The sequence below is a fragment of the Canis lupus genome, chromosome 18 (genome assembly GCF_048164855.1).
Source record: "Canis lupus baileyi chromosome 18, mCanLup2.hap1, whole genome shotgun sequence".
Taxonomy (NCBI): Eukaryota; Metazoa; Chordata; class Mammalia; order Carnivora; family Canidae; genus Canis; species Canis lupus.
In genome coordinates, this window is record NC_132855.1 from 23,876,244 (window position 1) to 23,900,306 (window position 24,063).

Below are 24,063 nucleotides of genomic sequence, written 5' to 3' on the forward strand. Positions count from 1 at the left end.
AAGGTTTCTGGCGGGGCCGGCGCCATTTTGCCGGAGCCTGCGACCGAGTGGGAGTGGAGTGGAGCGGCCGTTGTTGCCGACTCTTTCCTCCTCCCCACGGTCCAGTCAGCGGTTGATTAGGCCATCGGCTCTCAAGCCGAGACTTGTCTCTTATTTAGTTCTGGGGAGCGCCTGGCCGACATGAGTGATGTAGAGGAGAACAACTTCGAGGGCAGAGTGAGTACAAAGCCGCGGGAGCCGTCTTCGGCGGCGGCCCGATGCTCGGGGTTTCACGGGGACGAGCGCGGTCGGGCGGGGTTGCGGGGAGTCCTGCGGGGGCCCGCGGGGAGCAGCCTCTCTGGAGCCATCGCGGTGGTTTCCTCACATACCAAGATGGCTTCTGGGTTCCACTCTTTCCCCCCAAACACCGCGGATAACCCCCCCCCCCGTTTTTTGGAGACTGACTGATACCTGGACTCCTGGGTCCGATTCCCCCCCGCAGTGCGCCCTCCCTTCTCCCCAACCCCTGAGGCTTCCTCACCTCTGTTCCGAGGAGTAGGTCCCCGTCGCGGTGGGGCGGGAGGAGACGGCAGGGAGTTCCCCTCCGGCCGGATAGTGGTAGGTGCTTCCTGCGGTGGCATTTGTGGCGACCCCCGAGCATCGTAGAGGGTCTCGGGGTCGAAACTGCGCGGGGCTGTTGTCCGGGCGGGGAGAAGCTGGCGTGGGACTAGCTGGGGCCTGTGTCTCCTTGGCTCTCTATTGCAGTGAGCGGCCGCGTCTCTGTTGGAACCGGCGGCGTTGCGTCTATAAAGGCGAAAGCCTTGAGGTTGAAGGTGGGACGAGCCTAATGAAGTGGTTAGTCAACGACCGCACCGACCCTTAAGCGTTCTTAAGACGAGAGCTGTGAGGGGAAAACTACGCGAGGAGCCCTTTTCCCTTAATGTCCCCTTCTACTTTCTTTTCACTTCAAAATGAATGTGGAAATGCTATAACGCCTGAATTTTCTAATTCCTTGATGTTGGGTTTTTTATTTTTTTCCCCCCTCTCTCTCTTTATATCTCACCTTCTAATGCATTCCTTCCTGTGATCTTTCATCTAAAAACCACTTCTTTGCAGGTTTTTACGGTAAAAAAAAAAACACAAACCTTATTCTTACGTAACTGAACAAATTTTGTGGCTCAGTGTTTTAAAAATACCTAGTGAGTTTTAATACTATTCTGCAACTCGGAATGCTACCTGAAAACTAAAGTCCCTCTCCCTATTTTCTCTTCTTAATCGCATCCAGCAAAGAGGGCTCAAGGATTTCCATTATTTGGGGGTCAGTGACTATAAAGATCACAAAGATAAGTCATCCTCAGCCTAGGTGTAGTAGAACATTGATAATTTGAATTCTGCTTCCGAAGTTACCCTCGTTAGTGGTAATTGGTGGAAGTGGGTTCGTGTGAAACCCTGAAAAGAAAATCCCCAGGCAGCAAGTTCTTGTTTTGTTGGTATTGTAGTCACTAGGGGAAACGCATAAAAACACTGATGGTGTGTGGTGGATGGCACGAATTTTATCATTTGTAGAAGCTCGTAATAAAAGTACTCGAAACCAGTTATATCAGAAGATCAATTTGTTGTGAGGAAAGAGATTTAAATAGGTTAGAAACCAAACAACTTTGTAGTGCCTTTAAGATTGGATTTTTAAAATCTCTATCAAAGGTATAGTGAGTAGTTGAGCCTGCTTATTTCTTAGGATGGGATATTGATTGTCCCAACTAAACTTTTAAAAAATCTTGTAAGAAAAATATTTGGTGTAAGTTGCTTGTTTTGATCATGTTAGGTAGTTATGGGAAGTAATTTTTGCTGTCCATTAATCTTTTCGTCCGTTGACTTCAGTACAGAAATTTATTTTTTGCTAATGTTTGTTTTGGTTTATGGGAAAGTGAAGAGGACTATGTGGGACCTTCTTCTCCTTTAAGTTCTTAATGTTTTAATTACTCATCAAGTCAAGGAATGGAACAAGTTCTAGATAACTGTCACCCACTTAAGAAAGCAGTGTATGTAAGATTCCCACCCAGTATTATGCTAAAATGTATGTAGACATTAACATTTTACTTTCATAGAAAAAGGGTTCTCCCACCTTACAGTGTTTACGGTCATAGAGCAATATTTTTGTCAGGTGATATCTGAGGGTATTTTAGTGGAAATGAACTCAGCAGATTGAATAATAAATATGCGCACCCTTACCTGTTACATCTTTTTTTCTTTTTTGTAGGTTGGTTATAGAAATTTTAATTGGTTAAAGAATTAGGAGAATGCCAGGAGCTTTTCTAAGGGTGTACCTTTTTAAAAATTGTTTCAACAGTTTAGTATTCACTAGTGCTTTTGGTTTTTAAACTACTCTGATCTCTTATCTGCTAACCACAAACCAGTTTTTAAAAGTTTTTATAGAATACAGTTGTGTTGTCATTTAGAGAGGCTCAAAACAGGATTTTCAAATGATGTCTTTGAGGTTTTTTTAAGTGGTTCAAATTTTATAAGTAACAGTCAACATTGACAGGTCAGATTTGTTTGCTGTATCTATGGGATAAATAGTACAACCATTAACCCCATCTTACTGAAAAGATACTTAGAGGGTAATTTTCTGTGGACTGTAGAACACATTGAAGAAACAGGACTAATAGTTCTGATATTTATAGCATTTTAGAATCTTGCCACACCCCACCCCACTGCCAGATTTTTCACATATTTTTGAATGTACTGCTTACAATCTTTTTACAAGTACTGGAATATTCAAATCGTTTTAGAAATTAAAAACTTGAGGCCTAGAAGATCTTATAGTCACTAATCAATTTTACAGGTCCCAGTCCATTGCCATTATTCCTCCTGTCATCCCAATGCCATTGTTCATTGCATACATAGATTATGATTATATATAATGTCTCTTCCAATGTAGAGGACTGGAGTAAAAGAACTTTAGGAAAGAAAATGTAATTGGCTGCATTTTGTTGTAAGTAACCCTAATAGTTAACCCTGTCAAAATTCCCTTCTGCCCGAGGTAGAACTGTTAAGCATCTACTACTGCCTTTTTAGTAAAGGTCAGGTGTTCTTGAGGGAAAAAGAACTAGGAATCTAATTTGAGATGACTGACAGCTCAAATGTAGGTAAAAGTAAGTATATAATCGAGTGCCCTGTTCTAGAATTAATAGAATTTAGAAAACGGGGCTGAGTAGTTTTGTGAGCTGGGGGAAGAGAAAGTTTTACCTAATGTGTAAAACTCACATTGGATTTTATGGTTAGGGAATAGATTGTATGGGTATGACAATGAGGAGGTTACTGAGGTAGTGAGAAGGTAGATTTGCCTTACTATGCAGATGACGGAGGGTTTTGAATTCTAGATACAGGGATTTGGACACAATCCGATACGCAGAAAGAAGGCATGTATTAATTCTTAATTCTGGGAGTGGCATAATGAAAGGAATTTTAGTAAAGAGCAGAAGAGAAGTACAAGAAGTACAAGAAGAGTAGTAAGGCCCACTTGAACTATTTAAAGAAGGAAACTATGAAAACTGGTCTAAACAGGACAGCAGTGGGATGTAAAGAATGAGTGAAACATTTACAAGGGATCCAGGAGAATAGGGGTGCCTTTAAAATAAATAGGCTGATTAAAGCAGTTTACTTGGGGTATGTATATCAACAGAAATAGTTTAAGTAGAAATGGTTTTTGGAGCTGAGATTGAGGTTGGCACTTCAGCTTTGACTTTGCCTGTCACCTTCCTAAAGAGTTTGCTTCACACAGCTTCACCTAAAATTAGTTTAGGGCTCAAAAAAAATCTTAGTCTCCTTCATAGAAATTAAGGGAAATGAAAATTAAGCTTTTCTTATCATTTTACTTTATTCACCCTCTATCCCTAATTTATTTTTTTTTAGACAAATCTTAGGAAAATGTTAAGCCCAATTTTTTTTCTCATACAGTGGCCCATTGTTTTTAATAGAGGTTAATGATTCTCATGTAGGAGTCCATCTTACAATTCCATATTGTCTATACTTTGCAGTACAATTGAAGAGGAAAGATAATACTTATTCCTGTCTCCTTTTCAAAGTTCATTCTGACAACAACAACAACAACAACAAAAAAAACAAAGTTCATTCTGGCATCTTTAGTAGTTAGAATATTTTTAAGCAACTCCTGGTGTTCGCCTTCTTAATATACTAGATGGTTTGACTGGATGACAGAAGTGAAAAGCAAAATAAATACAAATTCTGTACCCATTGGGAATTAAAATGTGAGTGTTAAGATATTTCATTAAAGAATAGCAGAAATAGGGGAAGCTTTTATTTCTTCCCTGAAACTTGACATAATTGGAGTGTTGATTATGCCACTCAGAACCCATCTTGGTGACTGGCTTTAAAAACAAAACAAACCCTTAAGCTAGGTTTTACTTTTTTTTTTTTTTATTGATGAAACTTAAGTAAATGTGAGAGTACAAGGGAAGTTTACCCTCTTCCTTAAAAAAAAAAAAAAAGACAAAATCTCTTTTATAGATAAAAATATCAGGTCAGCAATTTATCTCTTAAAAAATACTTAGTAAAGGGATCCCTGGGTGGCTCAGTAGTTTAGCGCCTGCCTTTGGCCCAGGGCAGGATCCTGGAGTCCCGGGATCGAGTCCCACGTCAGGCTCCCGGCATGGAACCTGCTTCTCCCTCCTCCTGTGTCTGTCTGTCTGTCTGTCTGTCTCTCTCTCTCTCTTGTCTATAATAAATAAATAAATAAATCTTTAAAAAAATAGTTATTTTGGCAATTCAATGTCATATATTATCATCACATCCACCTATTACAAAAGGATAAAATTTTTCTCGTAATACTAACTATTAAAACCCAAGACAGGGATCCCTGGGTGGCGCAGCGGTTTAGCGCCTGCCTTTGGCACAGGGCGCGATCCTGGAGACCCAGGATCGGATCCCACGTCGGGCGCCCGGTGCATGGAGCCTGCTTCTCCCTCTGCCTGTGTCTCTGCCCCCCTCTCTCTCTCTCTCTCTCTCTCTCTCTCTCTCTGTGACTATCATAAATAAATAAAAATTAAAAAAAAAAAAAAACAAGACAGTCTCGTCTTAGGTTGTTAAAGTTCCATCATTTATCCAATTTTAATGCTTTTTTATTCCTCCTGTCATATTTTAAGCAAAGTATGTGTAAACTTAAGGAAACTTTTTAATGCTCGATTTTTTAATATTTGTGACTATTGCACTGAAGGGTGCTAATTTACTTGATATAAGAAGAAGGTGGGATTTTTAAAAGGAGCAATGTGACTTGGGTCCATGGTGCACAGATTTGTTAATAGATTAATAGATGCTTAATGACTTGTGCCATTCCTAAAGATAATAAAAATCATGAGATCTGAAAGAATGCAAAGAGATTTAAATATTTAGGAATGAGAGTCGTAAAAAAATACATATGAGTTTTCTTTATGGATTTAATTTTGAAAACTGAATTTATTCACCCATGGTATGTGTAGTGGAACAAGTTGAGATGGCCATGGATAATCAACGTGATAATTTCTTAAAATCTTCCCGACAGCTTGAAAACCTCTTTGATACTATCAGTGGGTGCTCAGGCATCAAATAACTAACCGTGGAACCTTTGTAAAAAGTATATATTTGTATGCTAAATGAGTTAATACTGATTGTTATTTATTCACTTGTCCTAACAGATTTAGCAGGACAGAAGTGCAGGTGAGAAAATGGTGTAATGATCAGATAACAAAAAGAATCAGTAAACACTTAAAAAAAAAAAAATTCTGAGAGGAATAAGGAAAGGAAATGTAGTTTCCCTTTCCACCTCTAAATTACTATCAGTAGGTAGTTGTGTATAATCTTTATTGTCTCATGATTTTTCACCGAAAGTTTAAGTGACTAGGGCTGCCTGACCAATCTGAGGTAGAAGTTTTGTTGTTGTTGTTGTTGTTGTTGTTTTTAAACTAAGGCCCTGTAGTCTGTCTTACTCAAGATTCATAAATACTCCTATGATCTTAGAAGATGAGAATCTAAGTAGAAAATTCTATCACAGGTTCTTAGTGAACAATTTGGTTTTAGCTGTTATTTATTGGCTTTTAATATAGCTAAACCTTTTGGACATTACAATTGATCATGACAAATAAGCTGGCCAGTTTATGAACCATATTTAAAATTTGTACAAAAGATAAATTTTACAGGTAATTTTGCACTTATGACTAGTTTAAATTTTATTATGTATGCACAAGTGCCAATTCCTACGTAATTTCTTTAAGCATTTCCAAAATTATTCCAAATTTCAGAGAATGTAAAGACACAGTGTTAGAATATCTGTGAGCCTTTGCAGATGGAAAGACTGCTTTAATCTCACTTAAAATGCAGTATACACAAAAAAAAATAAAAATAAAAAAATGTAGTATACAGGTATTTTTAAGGAATTGCTTTCATAGCAGTTATGGGTTAAGAGTGGATTTCTTTTATAAGCTTAAAGAGTCCAAGAGAAGCAGCCTATTGTACTCGGGAAGTAGGCAGAACTGCTATTTATGTAGACTGAAATTAAAGAATTGAATAAACAGTGGTTTCCCATAAGCCCCAAAGAATGAAGTTCTTAGTACAATAAATATTATAAGCTATTGGAGTAATTTTAAGTACCACCCCCCTTGGGACATAAAATTTACCTAAATGCTCTAGTGGTTTTTTTTTTTTTAGAGAAATAGATCTCTTGATTTCATAAAGTAGTGGGAAAATGTTTTGAGATAGTTTGTTTTAAAAGTTTATGCTATTATAGATTTGAATTTGTATAAACTTGGCACTATGACTTGGCATAGAATTTTCATTACCATAATATTAGAATAGGATATAGTTTAGCATCTACATGTTACATGTTTATTTTAATGGGCTTTAAGTACTAAGCATATATGTTGGAATTTTTTTCTTCCACCCATTATATAATACTAGTTGTATTAAAAGATATACTGCAATTATTGCTTACCATAGGAATTGTTCATGTTCTGCAACAACTTGTGCATATACTTAATAACCCTTTGTCTTGATTGAAAGAATAGTACATGGTTGTTGTGGTTATTTACAGTGTGTAAAATGCAGCTGTATTTTTTAACACAGATTGCTTGAATTGGATACTGTGGTACTCTCTTAGTATTCATGGTTAGTTCTTTTTTTATTTTTGGCTGTGTCCTTCAGCTACCACCAGAGGTACCTTGATAACAAAGAATAGTTATAAGAACAAACACACACTGTTTAAGCACGTTGTACTGTGAAAACTTTCTGCCTGGCTTCTGGTTTATAATAGGTAAGGTAGACTGGAAGCCTGTTTGATTCCTATTGAAAACTTGGATATGATTTGGTTGAGTCAATCTGCCCATTTCAACTAGACAGTGTATTTTTGTTTTTGTTGTTGTTGTTGGATTCAGATGCAGGTTACTGAGGAATTTGCAGAATTTGAACAGCTTTAAGAGTAGATTAAGTATAGGCTAGTGAAACAGGACAGATAACCATCCTTTCTCAGTATTTTATTTTGCTGTTTGCAATTTCAATTCAGTTTCCAAATTTTGAATAGTTGTGTGTATTTCTTTGAAAAAAAAAAGAAGTTACCATTTCGTAATGAAGACAAGTCAAAGGTAGAAAAAGATAATCTAGCATTTGTCCATAAAGGGCTTATTGTATCTTGGTTTCTAATGCACAGTTTAATGAAAATGGTACTTACTTGGAACTGCTTTTGAAAAATAAAGTTACTGAAAAATGGCAAATATTCATATGACCATTTTTCTATGCATGAAGACTTTACCAGTTCTTAGAATGATGCGCGCGCCCCCCCTTTTTTTGTATTATAGCAAAAGTAATTCTGAAGAATTAAAAGTTTATTTTATGCTTTGTAGTTCTTCAAGTTAAGTTTACTGACAGTTAATTGATTTACCTTTTGAGAGAAGTCTCTAAATTGTTTTTGGAGATTAAAATGGTAGTGACAACTTTATAACTAGGTGTTGAAAGGGAATTAAGAGGACTCTTTCTTAACCTTGAATGATTTTGCAAAGAAATGAAGGCCGATTCAGGTTTCCCTGGTATATAAAAACTGAAGGATAGGCAACAAAGGAGTTGTTAGGTATTGGTGATACCTTAGGTAATTAAAAAGCAGGATTGTTTTAGAATATTCTAATGTCTTTTGAAAAGATACTCTTATATCTTAATATTTTGTTAAACCATTTCCAATGAGTTGCTGTGCCAGAACTGAAATTTAAACTTTAAGGTGCTACGAAGTTTCCTAGTTTATATTAATTCCTAGGAAGTGGCATTTTCATCACTTTTGAATAATTTTCAACTGTTACATTTATGAGGGAAGACTTGGAAATCGAATGTACACATATTTGGACCATAATATTTTTATTATGCACTAGGAAGCTTCACATAAGCTTCTAAGAATAAATTTTCAGTTTTAATATAAGACTTTGATTTTTATACTTGTAAAATTAAAGGTTTTATAGTGTTACAGAGTACATTCTGATATGTATGTATAACATGAGCTGTGGTGATGTTCATAGGTAATATTCCATCTACTGCTGTTCTACAGTAAGATAAATGTTATACCACAGGATTTGTTTTATAGAAGGGAAAGCCAAGAGAGAGGGGAAGATCATTTTTTTCAGTTTAATGAACCAGTCTATGTGATGCTTCAATTACAAGCAAATTAGCTATTACTTTTTTTTTTTAGTACTGAATATGCTGCTTTTACAGTTTCAGTGAATGAAAAAGCCTAAATTGCTGCTCCAGGCATCTGTCCAGGAATTTAGAGAGTATCAGAAATGTGCTTGAAAGACTTACTGTAGTAGGTAGCTTAAATGGGAAAGGTTGATAATGAATAGAAAGGTAGCTATCTATATATTTCACTTTTGTTTGCATCTAAAAAACCAAATAGGCGTAGCAGCATTAGTACAGTTCTTGATAAGTAAGTCTTTTGACATTAAACTCCAAATAGGGGGAAAATTTTAAGGAAGTTGCGTGGTAGTCTTGTGGCATAAATGAAAATTGGTGTGGAGTTGCGGTGATTAATTTTTATTATTATTTTTTTTAACACTAATAATCAAGACTTAAAAGGACAGAGAAACCAAACTGTCCTACTTTGGTCATCAGTGCCTCATATATCTGTCAAATTTTTAAAATCTCTTAATCAATTTTAAATCATTTGATTTGGAGAGTTGATTTATATCCAGCTTTTCAGAAGCCAGTTTTCTACAGAATATAGTCATTGGGGGGGATATATGTATATATGTATAACTGCATAAAATATGCAAAACTATGAGTAAAATTGGTGTAACTAAAAAATAAAGACCATGATACTAATTTTGTAACTTTTGTACGTTATGATACTTCATGGATAATATAGAATATTAAAATGGCACAGTTGCAAAACTACATGTAATAGTAATTTACAAACCAAAGGGGGAATTTTAAGAATTTCATGCCCTTTTCCCCTTTGTTTTTTCTTTATACTGCTTTTACATCAGACCATATGTTTCTGATTAAGTCCGTGTGCAAAGATAGTGGTCAAACATACTTGGAAGAAGATGTTAGTAATTTCACCAATATAATTTTTTTTACTTCTTTGAACCTCAGCATGTGTCCTATAATATGTGAGTTTTAGGTGGGTGTGTACAAATTTCAGCCTAGAATGCTTTGCTTTAATTGTACCTTGGTATCTTAGTATGGCTTAGTGAAAGCTTATTTTAAGATGATTAAGAATCTTCAAGTTACAAGTTAGTAAAAACGTAAGACATAGGTGGGGGGGGATTACAGATAATGTTAGATTTATGCTTGGGTTAAGTACTTATATTAAAATTGTTCACGTTTTAGGAACTAGGATGAAACCTGAGAGGGGAGGAGGGTGAAGAATATGGTAAAAACATTTAGATAAATTCAGTAAATTTTTTAATTGTTAGAAACTAGACTTTGGACAATTTTAAAGATTATAAAATTGTTTTTTAATAAACTAGTTATTTGCACTTTACCTGCTGGCTTTTCCATTTGGTAGATAACATTCTGAACTCCAGCAGAGTTTTATAATCCCCACGTGCTTAAATATACTAAATGTTCTTTTTCCATTAAGGTTAATGTTCGTGAAGAAATTGAAGAGTTTTTTCCAAGAATGTGGAAGATAAATCAAGATAAAAGAAGGCTAATGAAAAGTATTAAAGATCAGAAAATTAAAATTGAATGGGGGAAAAAATTGAACAGAAGATTGGTCAGATAGAAGCACTTGAATATTTTTTTTAAGGCTATTTTGAATTGTTTGAATTGGGGAAGAATACACGAAGTATGAAAAATGAAAAACTCAATGAAGAATGAAGAGAAGTAGAAAGCAAGAGTGAAGTAGAATTAAAAGAATCTGGAAGAATGAATGGGTCCTAGGTTAAGTAAATGTATGGTTTATGTTCCAGTGTCTGTATGATCAAGTTGTAGATGAATTTGCATGATTTCTTAGTTAATAGAGAATTGGTGATCTGGTTCAAGTAGGGAATTATTGAGGACAGTTAGCAGTATTAACAATGGGTTATTAATGAGCTGAAATTTTTTTCTGGAGGGTGTTGCCTAACCATTTGTTTTTCAGGAGCAATCAATATAAATAATTACGGTACATTAAATGTTAGGTGTTAGGCATCTACGTGACCAGTGCCATTTGTAATACTGTCTTCTTTGTTAGGAGTCTCGCTCTCAGTCAAAATCTCCAACGGGAACTCCTGCTCGTGTAAAATCGGAGAGCAGGTCAGGATCTCGTAGTCCATCAAGAGTTTCCAAACACTCTGAATCCCATTCTCGATCAAGATCAAAATCCAGGTAAGTGTGCTTAAAATAATAATAAAGATACTTAACTTGGATTTTTTTAGAGCAGGGTGGTTTTTACCAAGTCCCTCGGTTTTGCTGCATTTTGTATAGAAATTTCACAAAAATAATGTGGAGTTGAGAAATAAATGTTCTAGGTGTGCCTGGGTAGCTCAGTTCATTAAGCATCCAACTCTTGGTTTCTGCTAAGGTCATGTTCCCAGAGTCTTGAAATTGAGCCCTGCATCAGGCTCTGCTCTTCAGGGAGGAGTCTGCTTCTCTCCTACTGCCCCTCCTCCCATTTATGCTGACTCTCTTGTGTGTGCACGCGCTTGGTCTCTCTCTCTCTCTCTCTCTCTCAAACCTCAAAAAATAAAGAAATGAGGGGTGCCTGGGTGGCTCAGTGGTTGAGTGTCTGCCTTCGGCCCAGGGTGTAATCCTGGAGTCAGAGGATTGAATCTCACATCAGGCTCCCTGCATAGAGCCTGTTTCTCTCTGCCTATGCCTCTCCCTCTGTCTCTCAAATAAATAAATAAAATCTTTAAAAAAATAAAATAAAATAAAATAAAAAATAAAGAAATGAATGTTCTAGATAAGATTTAGATAAGGCAGAGTTGAGTCATCTCTTACCCAATTAGCCTATCTAGCTATTATAGCTAGCTATTTTATTTATAAATGTATATACACACACATATATATATTAAAAAACTGGCTTTAGGGCTGCCCTGGTAGCTTGCTTGTTTAGTGTTGGCTTCAGCCCAAGGGACCCGGGATCAAGTCCCACGTCGGGCTTCCCTGCATATGGCTTAGTGGTTTAGTGCCGCCTTCAGCCCAGGGGACCCGGGATCAAGTCCCACGTCGGGCTTCCCTGCATATAGCCTGCTTCTCCCTCTGCTTGTGTGTCTCTGCATCTCTCTCTCCCTCTCTCTCTCCCCCTCTCTCTCTGTCTCAAATAAAATCTTTAAAAAAAAAAAACAAAAACTGGCTTTATAAATTAAATATGTTAATTGATGTAAATGTACTTGGCTATTGAGGATTGGAGTTTGATTTTATTTCAGCAATATTTGTACAACAAAAACGTAATTTTCTCCGTTGGAGACTTGGTATGTGATTTAGCTCAGTAAAGATTTTTTAAGATTCACATTCCAGGACACCTGGGTGGCTCAGTGGTTGAGCAGCTGCCTTCAGCTCAGGTCGTGATTACATAGATTAGATAGATTAGATTAGATTAGATTAGATTAGATAGATAGATAGATAGATAGATAGATAGAGACTCAACAGGTCCAGAGTGGAAATCTGGCCAGATGTAATTGGGGTGGGGAGTGGAGGAGTCTCTGGGTGATTCATTTTTTTTTTTTTTTTTAATTTTTTTATTTATTTATGATAGTCACAGAGAGAGAGAGAGAGGCAGAGACAAAGGCAGAGGGAGAAGCAGGCTCCATGCACCGGGAGCCCGACGTGGGATTCGATCCCGGGTCTCCAGGATCGCGCCCTGGGCCAAAGGCAGGCGCCAAACCGCTGCGCCACCCAGGGATCCCTCTCTGGGTGATTCAGAAGCCCCTACCACTGTTGTTTCCACTGACAGTAAAGACTAGTGAACACCACAAAGTTCATTGTATCAGATGTCCCAGCTGTGCGGGAATAGATGAAAGTTTAAAAACAACCTGGATGGTTAAGTCATAAATAATTTCTTGATTAGAGACATAATGTGTCTTTGTGTAGAGTTTGCTTGATGGTGGAGCATGAGACAATTGGTTAAAAGGCTGTACTTTTTTTGAGTCCACAGCTATGTCTTTTTTTCTCCATCATAGCCAGGATCCAACTCAATTAATAACCATTCTTGTTAAATATACATGTGACAGAATAGCACTGTGTAGAATTTGGATGTGCAAACAGAAATAAGCATATTTTCATTTTAGGACCGTTGCACATGCTGCTCTCAGCCTAGAATTCTCTTCCCTCAAGATATTCAGTCACTTAATTCATTCTCTGCTTGAGCATCACCTGAAAACATTAAAGAGCATGCATGCTCTCTATTCTCTTACAACACTTAATCATTATCCGATTTAGAGGAAAGTTAGGCACTCCACAAGGGTTTTGTGTTTTTTTGTTTTTTTTTAACATCTTTTTTTTTATTTATTTATGATAGTCACAGAGAGAGAGAGAGAGAGGCAGAGACACAGGCAGAGGGAGAAGCAGGCTCCATGCACCAGGAGCCTGACGTGGGATTTGATCCCGGGTCTCCAGGATCGCGCGCTGGGCCAAAGGCAGGCGCTAAACCGCTGTGCCACCCAGGGATCCCTCCATAAGGGTTTTTAATTAATGTCTCGTTTTTCATTACTATTTAAAAATAATGATATTTTCTTTTTCAAAGAGTTTATTTATTTGAGAGAAATAGCAAGAGAGAGCACAAGCAGGGAGGAAAGGGAGAAGCAGCTTCCCTGCAAGCAGAGACCCTGACATGGGGCTCCATCCTAGGTCCCTGAGATCATGACCTGAGCCAAAGGCAGGTAGGTGCTTAACTGACTGAGCCATGCAAGTGCCCCAAAATTGATATTTTAAATGACAGGTTTTCTTATTAATGTTGTTGTTGTTGTTGTTTTCATTGAGACTATAAAATAATGCTAAGGAAAATGAAAAATACCTAAAACTATCCTAAATTTGCCAGGAACCATATCTCCATGTCTTGCCAAAGAACCTTTGCTCTTGATATTCCTAGAACACTTTTCCCCTGTCTACCTAGTAAAATTTATATCTCTCAGCTTTATCGTTAGCCTTCTTTGTTTTGAATAAACTGCCCTCCTTAGTTTATTCTTTTCACCCATGTGTTGTCTTTTTAGACTTTCTGGCCCTTAACATGTATAACATTTATTGAACATCTTAAACAAGTTATTTTGTAAGACTGTGATCACTGCTGATCTGGGTGTTCTATTAGGGATGAGTCACATGAATAGTAAAAAAGAAGTTGTTGCATTAAGAGGCAAAGAGAATCAGTGACCGGAAATAGAGATAAGAGTTGAACTAGGGAATCAGCAGTGGAAGGAATGGGTGAGATGCTGTAGAAAGCTTGAGGAAATGAAGACTAAGCTTGAGGAAATGAAGACTGTTACATGGGCATTTGGGTTGTTGAATTAATTTAGTAGATGCTAGGTTGCAGTGAGCTAAGGAAAGATTAGAAAGGAAATGGTATTTAATAGTGAAGGGAGGGGCAGCCCTGGTGGCGCAGCGGTTTAGCGCCGCCTGCCGCCCGGGGTGTGATCCTGGGGACCCGGGATTGAGTCCCACATCAGGCTCGCTGCATGGAGCCTGCTTCTCCCTCTGCCTGTGTCTCTGCCTCTCTCTCTCTTTCTCTCTCTCTCTGTGTCTCTATGAATAAATAAATAAAATCTTAAATAATAATAATAATAGTGAAGGGAGTTTAGAACTATATTGAGAAGATGGTAAGAATCAAAGGATTTTACTATGGTAGTTGGTGGTTTGTGTTGTTTTTGTTGTGGTAAGATACACATAACATAAAATTTACAGTCTTAATCATTTTTAAGTATATGATTCAGTGGTGGAGAATATATCCACATGGTTGCACAGTGTGCATCCACCACCACCGTCTGTCCCCGGAGCTCTTTTCATCTTGTAAAACTGAAACCCATTAAATAGTGGCTCCTTGTTTTCCTGTCCCCCCATCCCTTTTTCTTTTTAGAGAAGGTAGAGTTGTAACATGCTTGTAATATAAAGTGAAAAGAGTGAACATAGAAAGGACAGACTGAGAACATGAATAGTGATGAGGAGAACAAGAAGAATATTCTTTCCTTAGGAACTGGAATACATGTATAGATCCGTGGCACTAGCCATCTTGCTTCAGTATACTTACCTAAATTTATTTCTCTCAAAGGTCGAGGTCAAGGAGGCATTCTCATAGACGTTACACTCGATCCAGATCCCATTCTCACTCTCACAGGAGACGCTCTCGAAGTAGGTCATATACACCAGAATACCGGCGTCGAAGAAGCCGAAGTCATTCTCCAATGTCTAACCGGAGAAGACATACAGGCAGCAGGGTATGTGGTTTTGAAAAATTAATGAACTTGTCTTTTATATGTTTAGTCAGAGCATAATATCTTGCTTTCATGAGACTAGACCATTATTTTAAAGTGGTACTACAGGGGCTCAGTCAGTGGAGCATGTGACTCTTGATCTCAGGGTGGTGTGGTTGAGCCCCTCATTGGGTGTAAAGATTACTTAAGGAAATAAAAAATAAGGTGGTACTCCAAAAACATCCTTAGGCATATGAATATTGTTTTTATACATTTTATTTTTTTTTTTTTTTTAAGATTTTATTTATTTATTCATGATAGTCACAGAGAGAGAGAGAGAGGCTCAGAGACACAGGCAGAGGGAGAAGCAGGCTCCGTGCACCGGGAGCCCGACATGGGATTCGATCCCGGGTCTCCAGGATCGCGCCCTGGGCCAAAGGCAGGCGCCAAACCGCTGCGCCACCCAGGGATCCCTGTTTTTATACATTTTAATATATTTTCTTGACTTTGGAGTAGTTAAAAGATGAAATTTGGGGGGAGGGAAAACATGCTCTGTGAATTAAAATGAAAAGCATAGGGCGGCCCTGGTGGCGCAACGGTTTAGCACTGCCTGCAGCCCGGGGTGTGATCCTGGAGACCTGGGATCAAGTCCCACGTCTTCCCCTCTGGTTCCGAACCTGCTTCTCCCTCTGTCTGTGTCTCTGCCTCTCTCTCTGTGTGTCTCAATAAATAAATAAAATCTTAAAAAAATAAAAATAAAACATAAACTGAGTTGAAGATTATTGAGATTAGAGACACCTGGGTGGCTCAGTGGTTTAGTGCTTGCCTTTGGCCTAGGGCATCATCCTGGGGTCCCAGGATCGAGTCCCATATCAGGCTACCTGCATGGAGCCTGGTTCTTCCTCTGCCTGTGTCTCTGCCTCTCTCTCTCTCTCTCTCTCTCTCATGAATAAATAAATAAAATCTTTAAAAAAAAGAAAAAAGAAAATATTGAGATTTAAAAGTTTTGGTGAGGAGTAGGGGAAGCTGGCAAAGAAATACATGTAGTAATAATAGCTAACACATACTGAGCACTGTACAGGTTTTCAATACATTTAATGGATAAGGAAGTTGAATCTTGGATATGTGACGGTCAGGTTTGGTTTTTGGCTAACTGGCAGAGCCCAGGTTTCAGCCAAGCTGCTTGACTCTTAAAGTTCCTATGCTTAATGGCTGTGCTGTGCTTTTCCCTCATGTGATACCAAATTATTGAACTGTGATGGAGTCCGCTATTCAATGATGTTTTGAAATTTGTACATAGATTTTTCAAATCTGAATTGTGGGAAAATTGAAATATCCTTGGTAAGAATGAAAATGAAGGAATGTCTGATCAGCGCTTAATGGATACAGTCGTATTAAGTACAAAGCTGTAAGCTAGAAAACATTTGAATAAACCACAAATATGGCTTTAAGCTATGGTAGATTCTTAGTCTAATTCTGAAAGTTGCTGGACTAGAAAGTAGGAATGTGGGGTGCTGCCTGGGTGGCTCAATGGTTAAGCATCTGCCTTTCGCTCACATTGTGATCCCAGGGTCCTGGGATCAAGTGCTGCATTGGGCTCCCTGCAGGGAGCCTACTTCTCCCTCTGCCTCGGTCTCTGCCTCTCTCTCTCTCTGTCTCTCTCATGAATAAATAAATAAAATCTAAAAAAGAAAAGAAGTAGGAATGTTTTTTATTCAGGCTACAATGGAAATATACTCCAAAGAAGGCTTGAATGTACTGTGAACTGTAAAATATGACTCATCTGGTTTTTTTCCTCTTTAATTCTTCTTTCCCAAGTGACTTGAAACAGTATACTTTGTGTATTAGATAAGGTGTTCTAAGCAAAGTATTTTCTGTATGTTTTAATTTTTATTTCAATTTGGAACTTGAAATTAAATCACAATTTTATTCAACAGGCAAATCCAGATCCCAACACTTGTCTTGGAGTGTTTGGCCTCAGTTTATACACAACAGAGAGAGATCTTCGTGAAGTATTTTCCCGATATGGACCATTGAGTGGTGTCAATGTGGTTTATGATCAGCGAACTGGACGATCACGAGGATTTGCTTTTGTTTATTTTGAAAGAATAGATGACTCAAAGGAGGTAATTTTGTTTTTATAATTATTTTTCAGTTTGAAATTTTTCTCATGTGCGTGATTATGTTGTTAAAAGTTGACTAAGAGTTTCCCAGTTCCATAACCTGTTCTCTTTCATTCTGTGACCTGAGTTTGGTTAAAACTCTTCCTCTCAGTATTACAACAGGAAATTTCCAGTTTCACTTTCTAGCTATTTATTTCCTGATATAAGCATATCCTGATTGAAATCTGATTTTAGGGACGCCTGTGTGGCTCAGCAGTTGAGCATCTGCATTTGGCTCAGGGCATGATCCCAGAGTCCCAGGATCGAGTCCCACATTGGACTCCCTGCATGGAGCCTGCTTCTCCCTCTGTGTCTCTGCCTCTCTGTGTCTCTCATGAATAAATAAAAAAATCTTGGGAAAAATCTGGTTTTACACACTGAGGTATATGTGTTTGAATTAATGGGAAAAGTAAACTACATAAGTATTCTCTTTTGATTAAGTCTTATTCATACTCCAAGCAGATGATTAAACTTACTTTTTAAAAATTAAATTATATTTTGGGGCACCTGGCTTGCTCAGTGAAGGAGAGTGACACTTTATTTCAGGATTGTGAGTTCAGGCCCCACATTGGGTGTATAGAATAACTTTTTTTTAAGAAAAAGAAATTATGTTATTTAGGTTTAATCTGTTTAATTTTAGGTGAAATTAGCTGCCTGTGTATAGATACAGAGCTTTGCTTATCCATTTTCATCTGTTACTCTGTTTTATTATTTAACATATAATACATAGTATTGGTCCTTTTTCATTTTTGTTTTAGTGCTGCTGTGTTTTGTTTAAGATTTTATTTATTCATGAGAGGCAGAGAGGCAGAGACACAGGCAGAGGGAGAAGCAGGCTCCCTGCAGGGAGCCCGATGCGGGACTTGATCCCTGGTCTCCAGGATCAGGCTCTGGGCTGAAGGCAGATGCTAAACCACTGAGCCACCCAGGGATCCCTGTTCTTTTCCTAATAGTGATCCTTATCAACATCAATGATTTGATATTGTGGTGGGTTGTTTTGTTTTGTTTTGTTTTTTTATTTTATTTTATTTTAGATTTATTTATTTATTCAGAGAGAGAGACAGAGAGGCAGAGAGAGACACAGGCAGAGGGAGAAGCAGGCTCCATGCAGGGAGCCCCACGTGGGACTCGATCCTGGGTCTCCAGGATCACACCCCAGGCTGCAGGCAGCACTAAACCACTGCGCCACCGGGGCTACCCTGTTTTGTTTTTTTAAGATTTTGAGAGAGAGCATCCAAGCAGGGGAAGGAGTAGAGGGAGAAGGAGAGAGAGAATGTCAAGCAGACTTTGCTGAGCCTTGACACTGAGATCATGACCTGACCCAAAATCAAAAGTCCAACACTTGGGGATCCCTGGGTGGCTCAGCAGTTTAGCGCCTGCCTTTGGCACAGGGCGCTATCCTGGAGTCCCAGGATCGAGTCCCGTGTCGGGCTCCAGCATGGAACCTGCTTCTCCTTCTGCCTGTGTCTTTGTCTCTCTCTCTCTCTGTCTATCATGAATAAATAAATCTTAAAAAAAAAAAAAAAAGTGCAGTACTTAACTGACTGAGCCACCCAAATGCCCCTGAAGTTGTGCTACTTAACATATTACATACTAGATTATAAAGGGAGCAGTAGGCTTGCTTTCTCCCATCCAAGTACTAACCAGGCCCGACCCTGCTTAGCTTCCGAGATCAGACGAGATCGGGCGCGTTCAGGGTGGTATGGCCGTAGACTAGGCTTGCTTTCTATGCTAAAAGTTGATTGTGATTGGGTTAGAAGATTCCATTTTAAAGAATTTGAAGCCCATTGTTAAGTTTGTATCAAACCCTTTTTAGGGTAACTGGGTGGCTCAGTTAAATATTCCTCAGCTCAGGAAGTAGGTAGTGGTGGTATTTAAATCAAACCTTAATAAATGGTGGGGCACCTGGCTGGGTCAGTTTGTAGAGTACGCAACTCTTGATTTCAGGGTCATGAATTTGAGCCCCACATTGGGCATAGAGTTTACTTAAAAAAACAAACACAACAAACTAATAAATGGCAAATACTGCCATTTCTTGTTTGTACCATTTTACATGTGGTAGTAGTTGGACATAGGCCATTGATATCTGCATCAACAACATTGATTGCAACATAAACAGTCATAATAAAAGTTAGCTTATCTTTAAAAAATTGTAGATGCTAGTGGCATCTAGTGGATGGAGGCCAGGAATACCAAACCTCTCACAATGCACAGGATAGGCCCCCACGATATAGAATTAGTAGTCCAAAAATATCAATAGTGTGTAGGTTAAAAAACCCTAGGTCATTCTAACAAAATAACACCTAACAGTCAGGTTGTAAATTACATATTACCTAATGTAATAGACATTCTAATCAGCATTCTCTAATTTTCTTTTTATTGAGAGCTTGCATGCGCACCAGCAGGGATGGGGTGGGGGTGAGGGAATAAGAGAATCTTAAGCAGGCTCCACGCCCAGTGCAGAGCCCAGTGTGGGGCTCGATCTCACAACTCCAAAATCAAGACCTGAGCCAAAATTCAGTTAAGACACTCAACCAACTGAGCCACCTAGGTTGCCCCTCTAATGTTTTAATCTATCACATAATATGACTTTTTAGGTTACATATTTGTGATTTATTTCTGTTCTCAATTAAGAGATAAAGGTATAAATTTTTAAAAGAGTAAGATATCTGACCTGAAATAAAAGTTGTGAAGTATAGGAGCACCTAGGTGGCTCAGTGGTTGAGCCATCTGCCTTTGGCTCAGGTCATGATCCCAGGGTCCTGGGTCCTCCGGGGATCCTGCTTCTCCCAATGCCTATGTCTCTGCCTCTGTGTTTCTCATGAGAAGCCCGATGTGAGACTCAGTCTCTGGGCCCCGAGATCACACCCCGAGCCAAAGGCAAATGCTCAACTGTTAAGCCACCCAGGCGTCTCAATAAATAAATAATCTTTAAAAAAAAAAAAAAAAGTTGTGAAGTATAGATTGCTACAATTAAAATTTTTTAAAAATGTATTTGTCCTAGCTTTTGATTGCTCCCATAACCACCCTGCCAGGTTTGTTTCTTTATAAAATAAAATTAAAATGGCAGCTTTAATTTTAGTTCCAAGAACTTGCAAATTTGGTGAAGTAGTTGACTTACTATCCCATTTATTGGTATTAGTGCCTAGGGGCAAATTTTTTTTTTTTTAGGGGCAAATTGATAGGGAAAGTGAGTGCAGATAAAAAGACAGCAACTAGTTGGCAGGTTTAGCGGGTTTAGAAGTTCTTTTATATTTGGAGTTCACTAGGTGGCGGTGTGTTACCTAAGGAATGGTTTTGGCTAACCGAGGCTTGTCACCTGAATTGCAGTATTTGGTTGGAGTTGCCTAGACATGAGTTAGCCAAGTTGTGTGGTTCTTTCTCAGCAGCTGCCCCTGGTCTTTCAGCAGAGGCCTGTTTAAGTGTCTGTGTGTACATTAGAAAACTCAATGCTATTGACATGCACGTAGCAAGGATTAGAATGTAAAATCTTGGTCTGTTTTTTGGGAAAGAAGTTTAGAGAATTTTAATTTTTTCACATTTCAAATGGAAAATGTGTCTAATTGCAGTTTTAGTAGTTTCTCATTATTGAATTATGCATGATTTTCTGTGCGTATTCTCTTTTACAGGCTATGGAAAGGGCAAATGGAATGGAGCTGGATGGTAGAAGAATTCGGGTGGATTATTCTATTACCAAAAGAGCACACACACCTACACCGGGCATCTACATGGGCAGACCAACTCAGTAAGATTTCAAGTTGTTTTTGTTTTTGTTTTTTGATATTTTATTTGTTTATATATGAGAGAGAGAGAAAAGCAGAGACACAGACAGAGGAAGAAGCAGGCTCCATGCACAGAGCCTGATGTGGGACTCGATCCTAGGATTCCAGGATCATGCCCTGGGCTGAAGGCAGGAGCTAAACCGATGAGCCACCCAAGGATCCCCAGATTTCAGGTTTTTAAACCTAACTGTAAGAGGCAGAAATGTACACAAATTTTTTATTAATAAAGAGACAAAATGATTTTCATAAAATTAGAATTGAAAGTTATTTGTGTATATTCTTACATCTATTTGAGGAGAGAGACAAATTAAAACCATCAAAGTCATTCCTGAGTCCTTTTTGGTGCCATACAAATAGAAAAATTAGTGGGCATCTGGGTGGCTCAGTAGTTGAGCCTTTGGCTCGGGTGGTGATCCTGGGGTCCCGAGATTGAGTCCTATATAGGGCTCCCCTCAGGGAACCTGCTTCTCCCTCTGCCCATGTCTCTGCCTCTCTGTGTATCTCTCATGAGTAAATAAAGCCTTTAAAAAAAAACAGAACGATTATTAAATACTGGAAAAGTAGTGTGAGTTTTTAAGTATTCTCTTTCTATTCTTTTTTTTTTTTTTTTTTTCATTTATGATAGTCACAGAGAGAGAGCGAGAGAGAGAGAGGCAGAGAGAGAAGCAGGCTCCATGCACCGGGAGCCTGATGTGGGATTCGATCCCGGATCTCCAGGATCGCGCCCTGGGCCAAAGGCAGGCGCCAAACCGCTGCGCCACCCAGAGATCCCTCTCTTTCTATTCTTAATGTGACTTTAGAAGCCTTGTGGATAGGGAAGGGTTTTACAGATAGTGGTGTGTATTTTTTTGTTTAAGCCAGTTTTCACATCATGCAGGAAATAGAGGTCTTTTGTAAACGTTTTTAATATCATACAACTATTTCTTAAGAGTGAAAGAAGGTGTTTGATTACTTTGAAACCTTAACTGGGGAAAATGTAAGGTTTGGCAAGGAGAGCCTACAGAAAGCTAAAATGAAAATATTGTCCCTGTGATGGGGAGTTGGGAAAAATTATAGAAGAAAGTATTTAGTTTAATTTTGCTGCCACAAGACTTAAAAATCAGACCTTGAAATTGTTTTAGTGCTGGGTCTCAGTGTAAGGTAGTTTTAGTTCTTTTTGCTGTTCAGGGTTGGTTAACAACCTTTTTTAAATCTTGATGTTTATTGTTTTTTATTTCGTTCTAATGACTCACATCTTAGCATTTTGATACTGTTTGCCAGCACAGTGCTCCATTTCATCTTGTTCAGAAGCAAAAGGTCCTACTGATTTGGGTAGTGCGTTAATAAAAGAGCAGTTTATAGTTTACAGAGTTTTGTGAAATCATTCCTGATTACTTATGTAATGAATAGGAAATCAAAGCAGAATAATACCATGGGAGTTCCGCAAAATGAGACATGGGGTTTCTGACATGAAGAGAGTTATTTCTCTTCTCTTATCTTCCCTTCTCCCTCCATTTTAGTTAAGTGCCGGTTGGTATTAAATAATACTGGGAAATAATCACATTGTTGTAAAATTTTTACATTTTTCTGTAGTAGTGGTGGTGGCGGTGGCGGAGGCGGAGGTGGAGGTGGAGGAGGTGGCAGGCGTCGAGATTCTTACTATGATAGAGGATATGATCGTGGGTATGACAGATATGAAGACTATGATTACCGGTACAGGTAATGTTTTAATTTGTAATTTCTGTTCTAAATTAGATGATAGTTGTATTATTTGGTACTTTTAATTTGTGTTTTATATATATTTTTATATATACGTATAAATACAAATATTTAATATGGTGGTTTCTTGAGAAAGTAAGAGGGAGATTATTTTCTCATGTTTGAGGGCAAAGATTATCTTTGCCAGTATTTTGTTGTACCATATGGTTGTTGTTCTAGTATTAATTGGCACACAAAGAATGTATTTGAATGATGGGAAATTTTTATTTTCACCTGCTTCAATGAAGTGATTATGTGGTATACTAAGTAATCTTTTATTTCCTACAGAAGAAGATCACCTTCTCCTTACTATAGTCGGTACAGATCACGATCGAGATCTCGTTCCTACAGCCCAAGTACGTATACTTCTACTTTTGTGGCATTAGGAACCATTTCTGATTAATGGTTTATTTTAGAAAATCAGAGTGTATGGAGATTGTTAATAGGACAAATACTAGGCAAGTCAAACTATAATTGTCATTTTGACTTTCGTTTTTTTGTTCTCTTTCAGGACGCTATTGATAAGCAGAATGATTGCAGATGAGGACAGCTTTTTCTTTTCTCTTTTTTTTCGTGTGTGTGTGTGTGTGTGTGTGTGTGTGTTGGTTTGGTTTTGGGGGGTTTTTGTTTGTTTTGGTTTGGTTTTGGGGTTTGGTTTTGTTTAATTCTGGATTTCCCCAAGCTTCTAATCCTTCTACTTGTTAAAAAGAACCCTTACAAAAAATCTTTGGTTTATTCACCATCTACACTTTGTCAGTTGTATTGCTCTTCCCACCCCTTTTAGTATACTAAACTCTTAAAGATGTAATTGTTGTCATTTTGAGCAGTTAAACATCTAAGTAAAAAAAAAAAAGGATCCCCCAATGTTATGCCTTGTAAATGTTTTTTTTTTTCTTTTTCTTTCTTTCTTCCTTTTTTTTTTTTCCTCTTTTGGTTTGCTTTGTTTGCTTTTACAGAAAATTAATTCCTGACTAATCAAATGAGGAAAGAAATTATCTTAAGACTTCTTTTGTGTTAGATATTGAATTAGACATCGTACTAGAGCTCCATTTATGATGAACTCCTTTTTTTAACTTTCTTTTGGGGAAGATAGTAACACAAAAACTAGTTCAGTCATGTAAAGTTTGGGGTGGCATGGAGCAGTCAAATAGTTGAGTATAGAAAGTTTGAAGCTATCAAAGAAAACACTTGGTCATTTCTTTGGAAGAACGAAATTTTTGAACCCTAAAAATGATGTCATTTTTTTTCTTCTTTTTTTTTTTTTTAAGAAATGAAAGCTTGTGGGCTCCTACAAAACATGTTGTATTTAAAATACATCTGTTAAAATTTAAAGTGTGATTTTTGTGTTGAATTTATTGAAATTTAAGTATTCCCTTAATCAGTGAAGGACAACTCTTATTATTTATTACATAGAGCAATTGTATACTTTGCTGTTAGAAATTTTGGTATTGGGACAATGGTTAAGCAGGCTATTATTGTATAGTATAGAGTCTTTAGAAGATATGTGTGAGGAAAAGTAGTCTTTCAAATAAAAGTTAATTTCTTTGAAAA

At 37.9% G+C, this 24,063-nt stretch overlaps 2 protein-coding genes across 9 annotated transcripts in view; one reads left to right on the forward strand and one right to left on the reverse strand.

Moving 5' to 3' along the window:
- CCDC126 (coiled-coil domain containing 126) overlaps window positions 1-639 on the reverse strand; it is a 105,989-nt gene extending 105,350 nt beyond the window's left edge. Inside the window, exon 1 of one of the 2 annotated variants that reach the window (XM_072783774.1) lies at window positions 521-639. The gene's annotated coding sequence lies outside the window, so the exon portion shown is untranslated. The remainder of the gene's footprint in view (window positions 1-520) is intronic. The other variant, XM_072783768.1, reaches the window with a different exon arrangement.
- Window positions 1-24,063, forward strand: TRA2A (transformer 2 alpha homolog). Of its 7 annotated transcripts, XM_072783764.1 has the most exons (10): window positions 1-216; window positions 745-834; window positions 10,088-10,400; window positions 10,682-10,815; window positions 14,690-14,855; window positions 16,769-16,957; window positions 20,623-20,738; window positions 22,348-22,473; window positions 22,801-22,868; window positions 23,024-24,063. In XM_072783764.1, the coding sequence occupies exons 5-10, from the start codon at window positions 14,823-14,825 to the stop codon at window positions 23,032-23,034; spliced, it is 543 nt and encodes a 180-aa protein (XP_072639865.1). In that variant the 5' UTR covers window positions 1-216; window positions 745-834; window positions 10,088-10,400; window positions 10,682-10,815; window positions 14,690-14,822; the 3' UTR covers window positions 23,035-24,063. The 7 variants fall into 7 exon arrangements, with proteins under 7 accessions (XP_072639865.1, XP_072639863.1, XP_072639867.1 ...); XM_072783762.1 differs by having other exon boundaries at window positions 10,088-10,815; XM_072783766.1 differs by lacking the exon at window positions 10,088-10,400.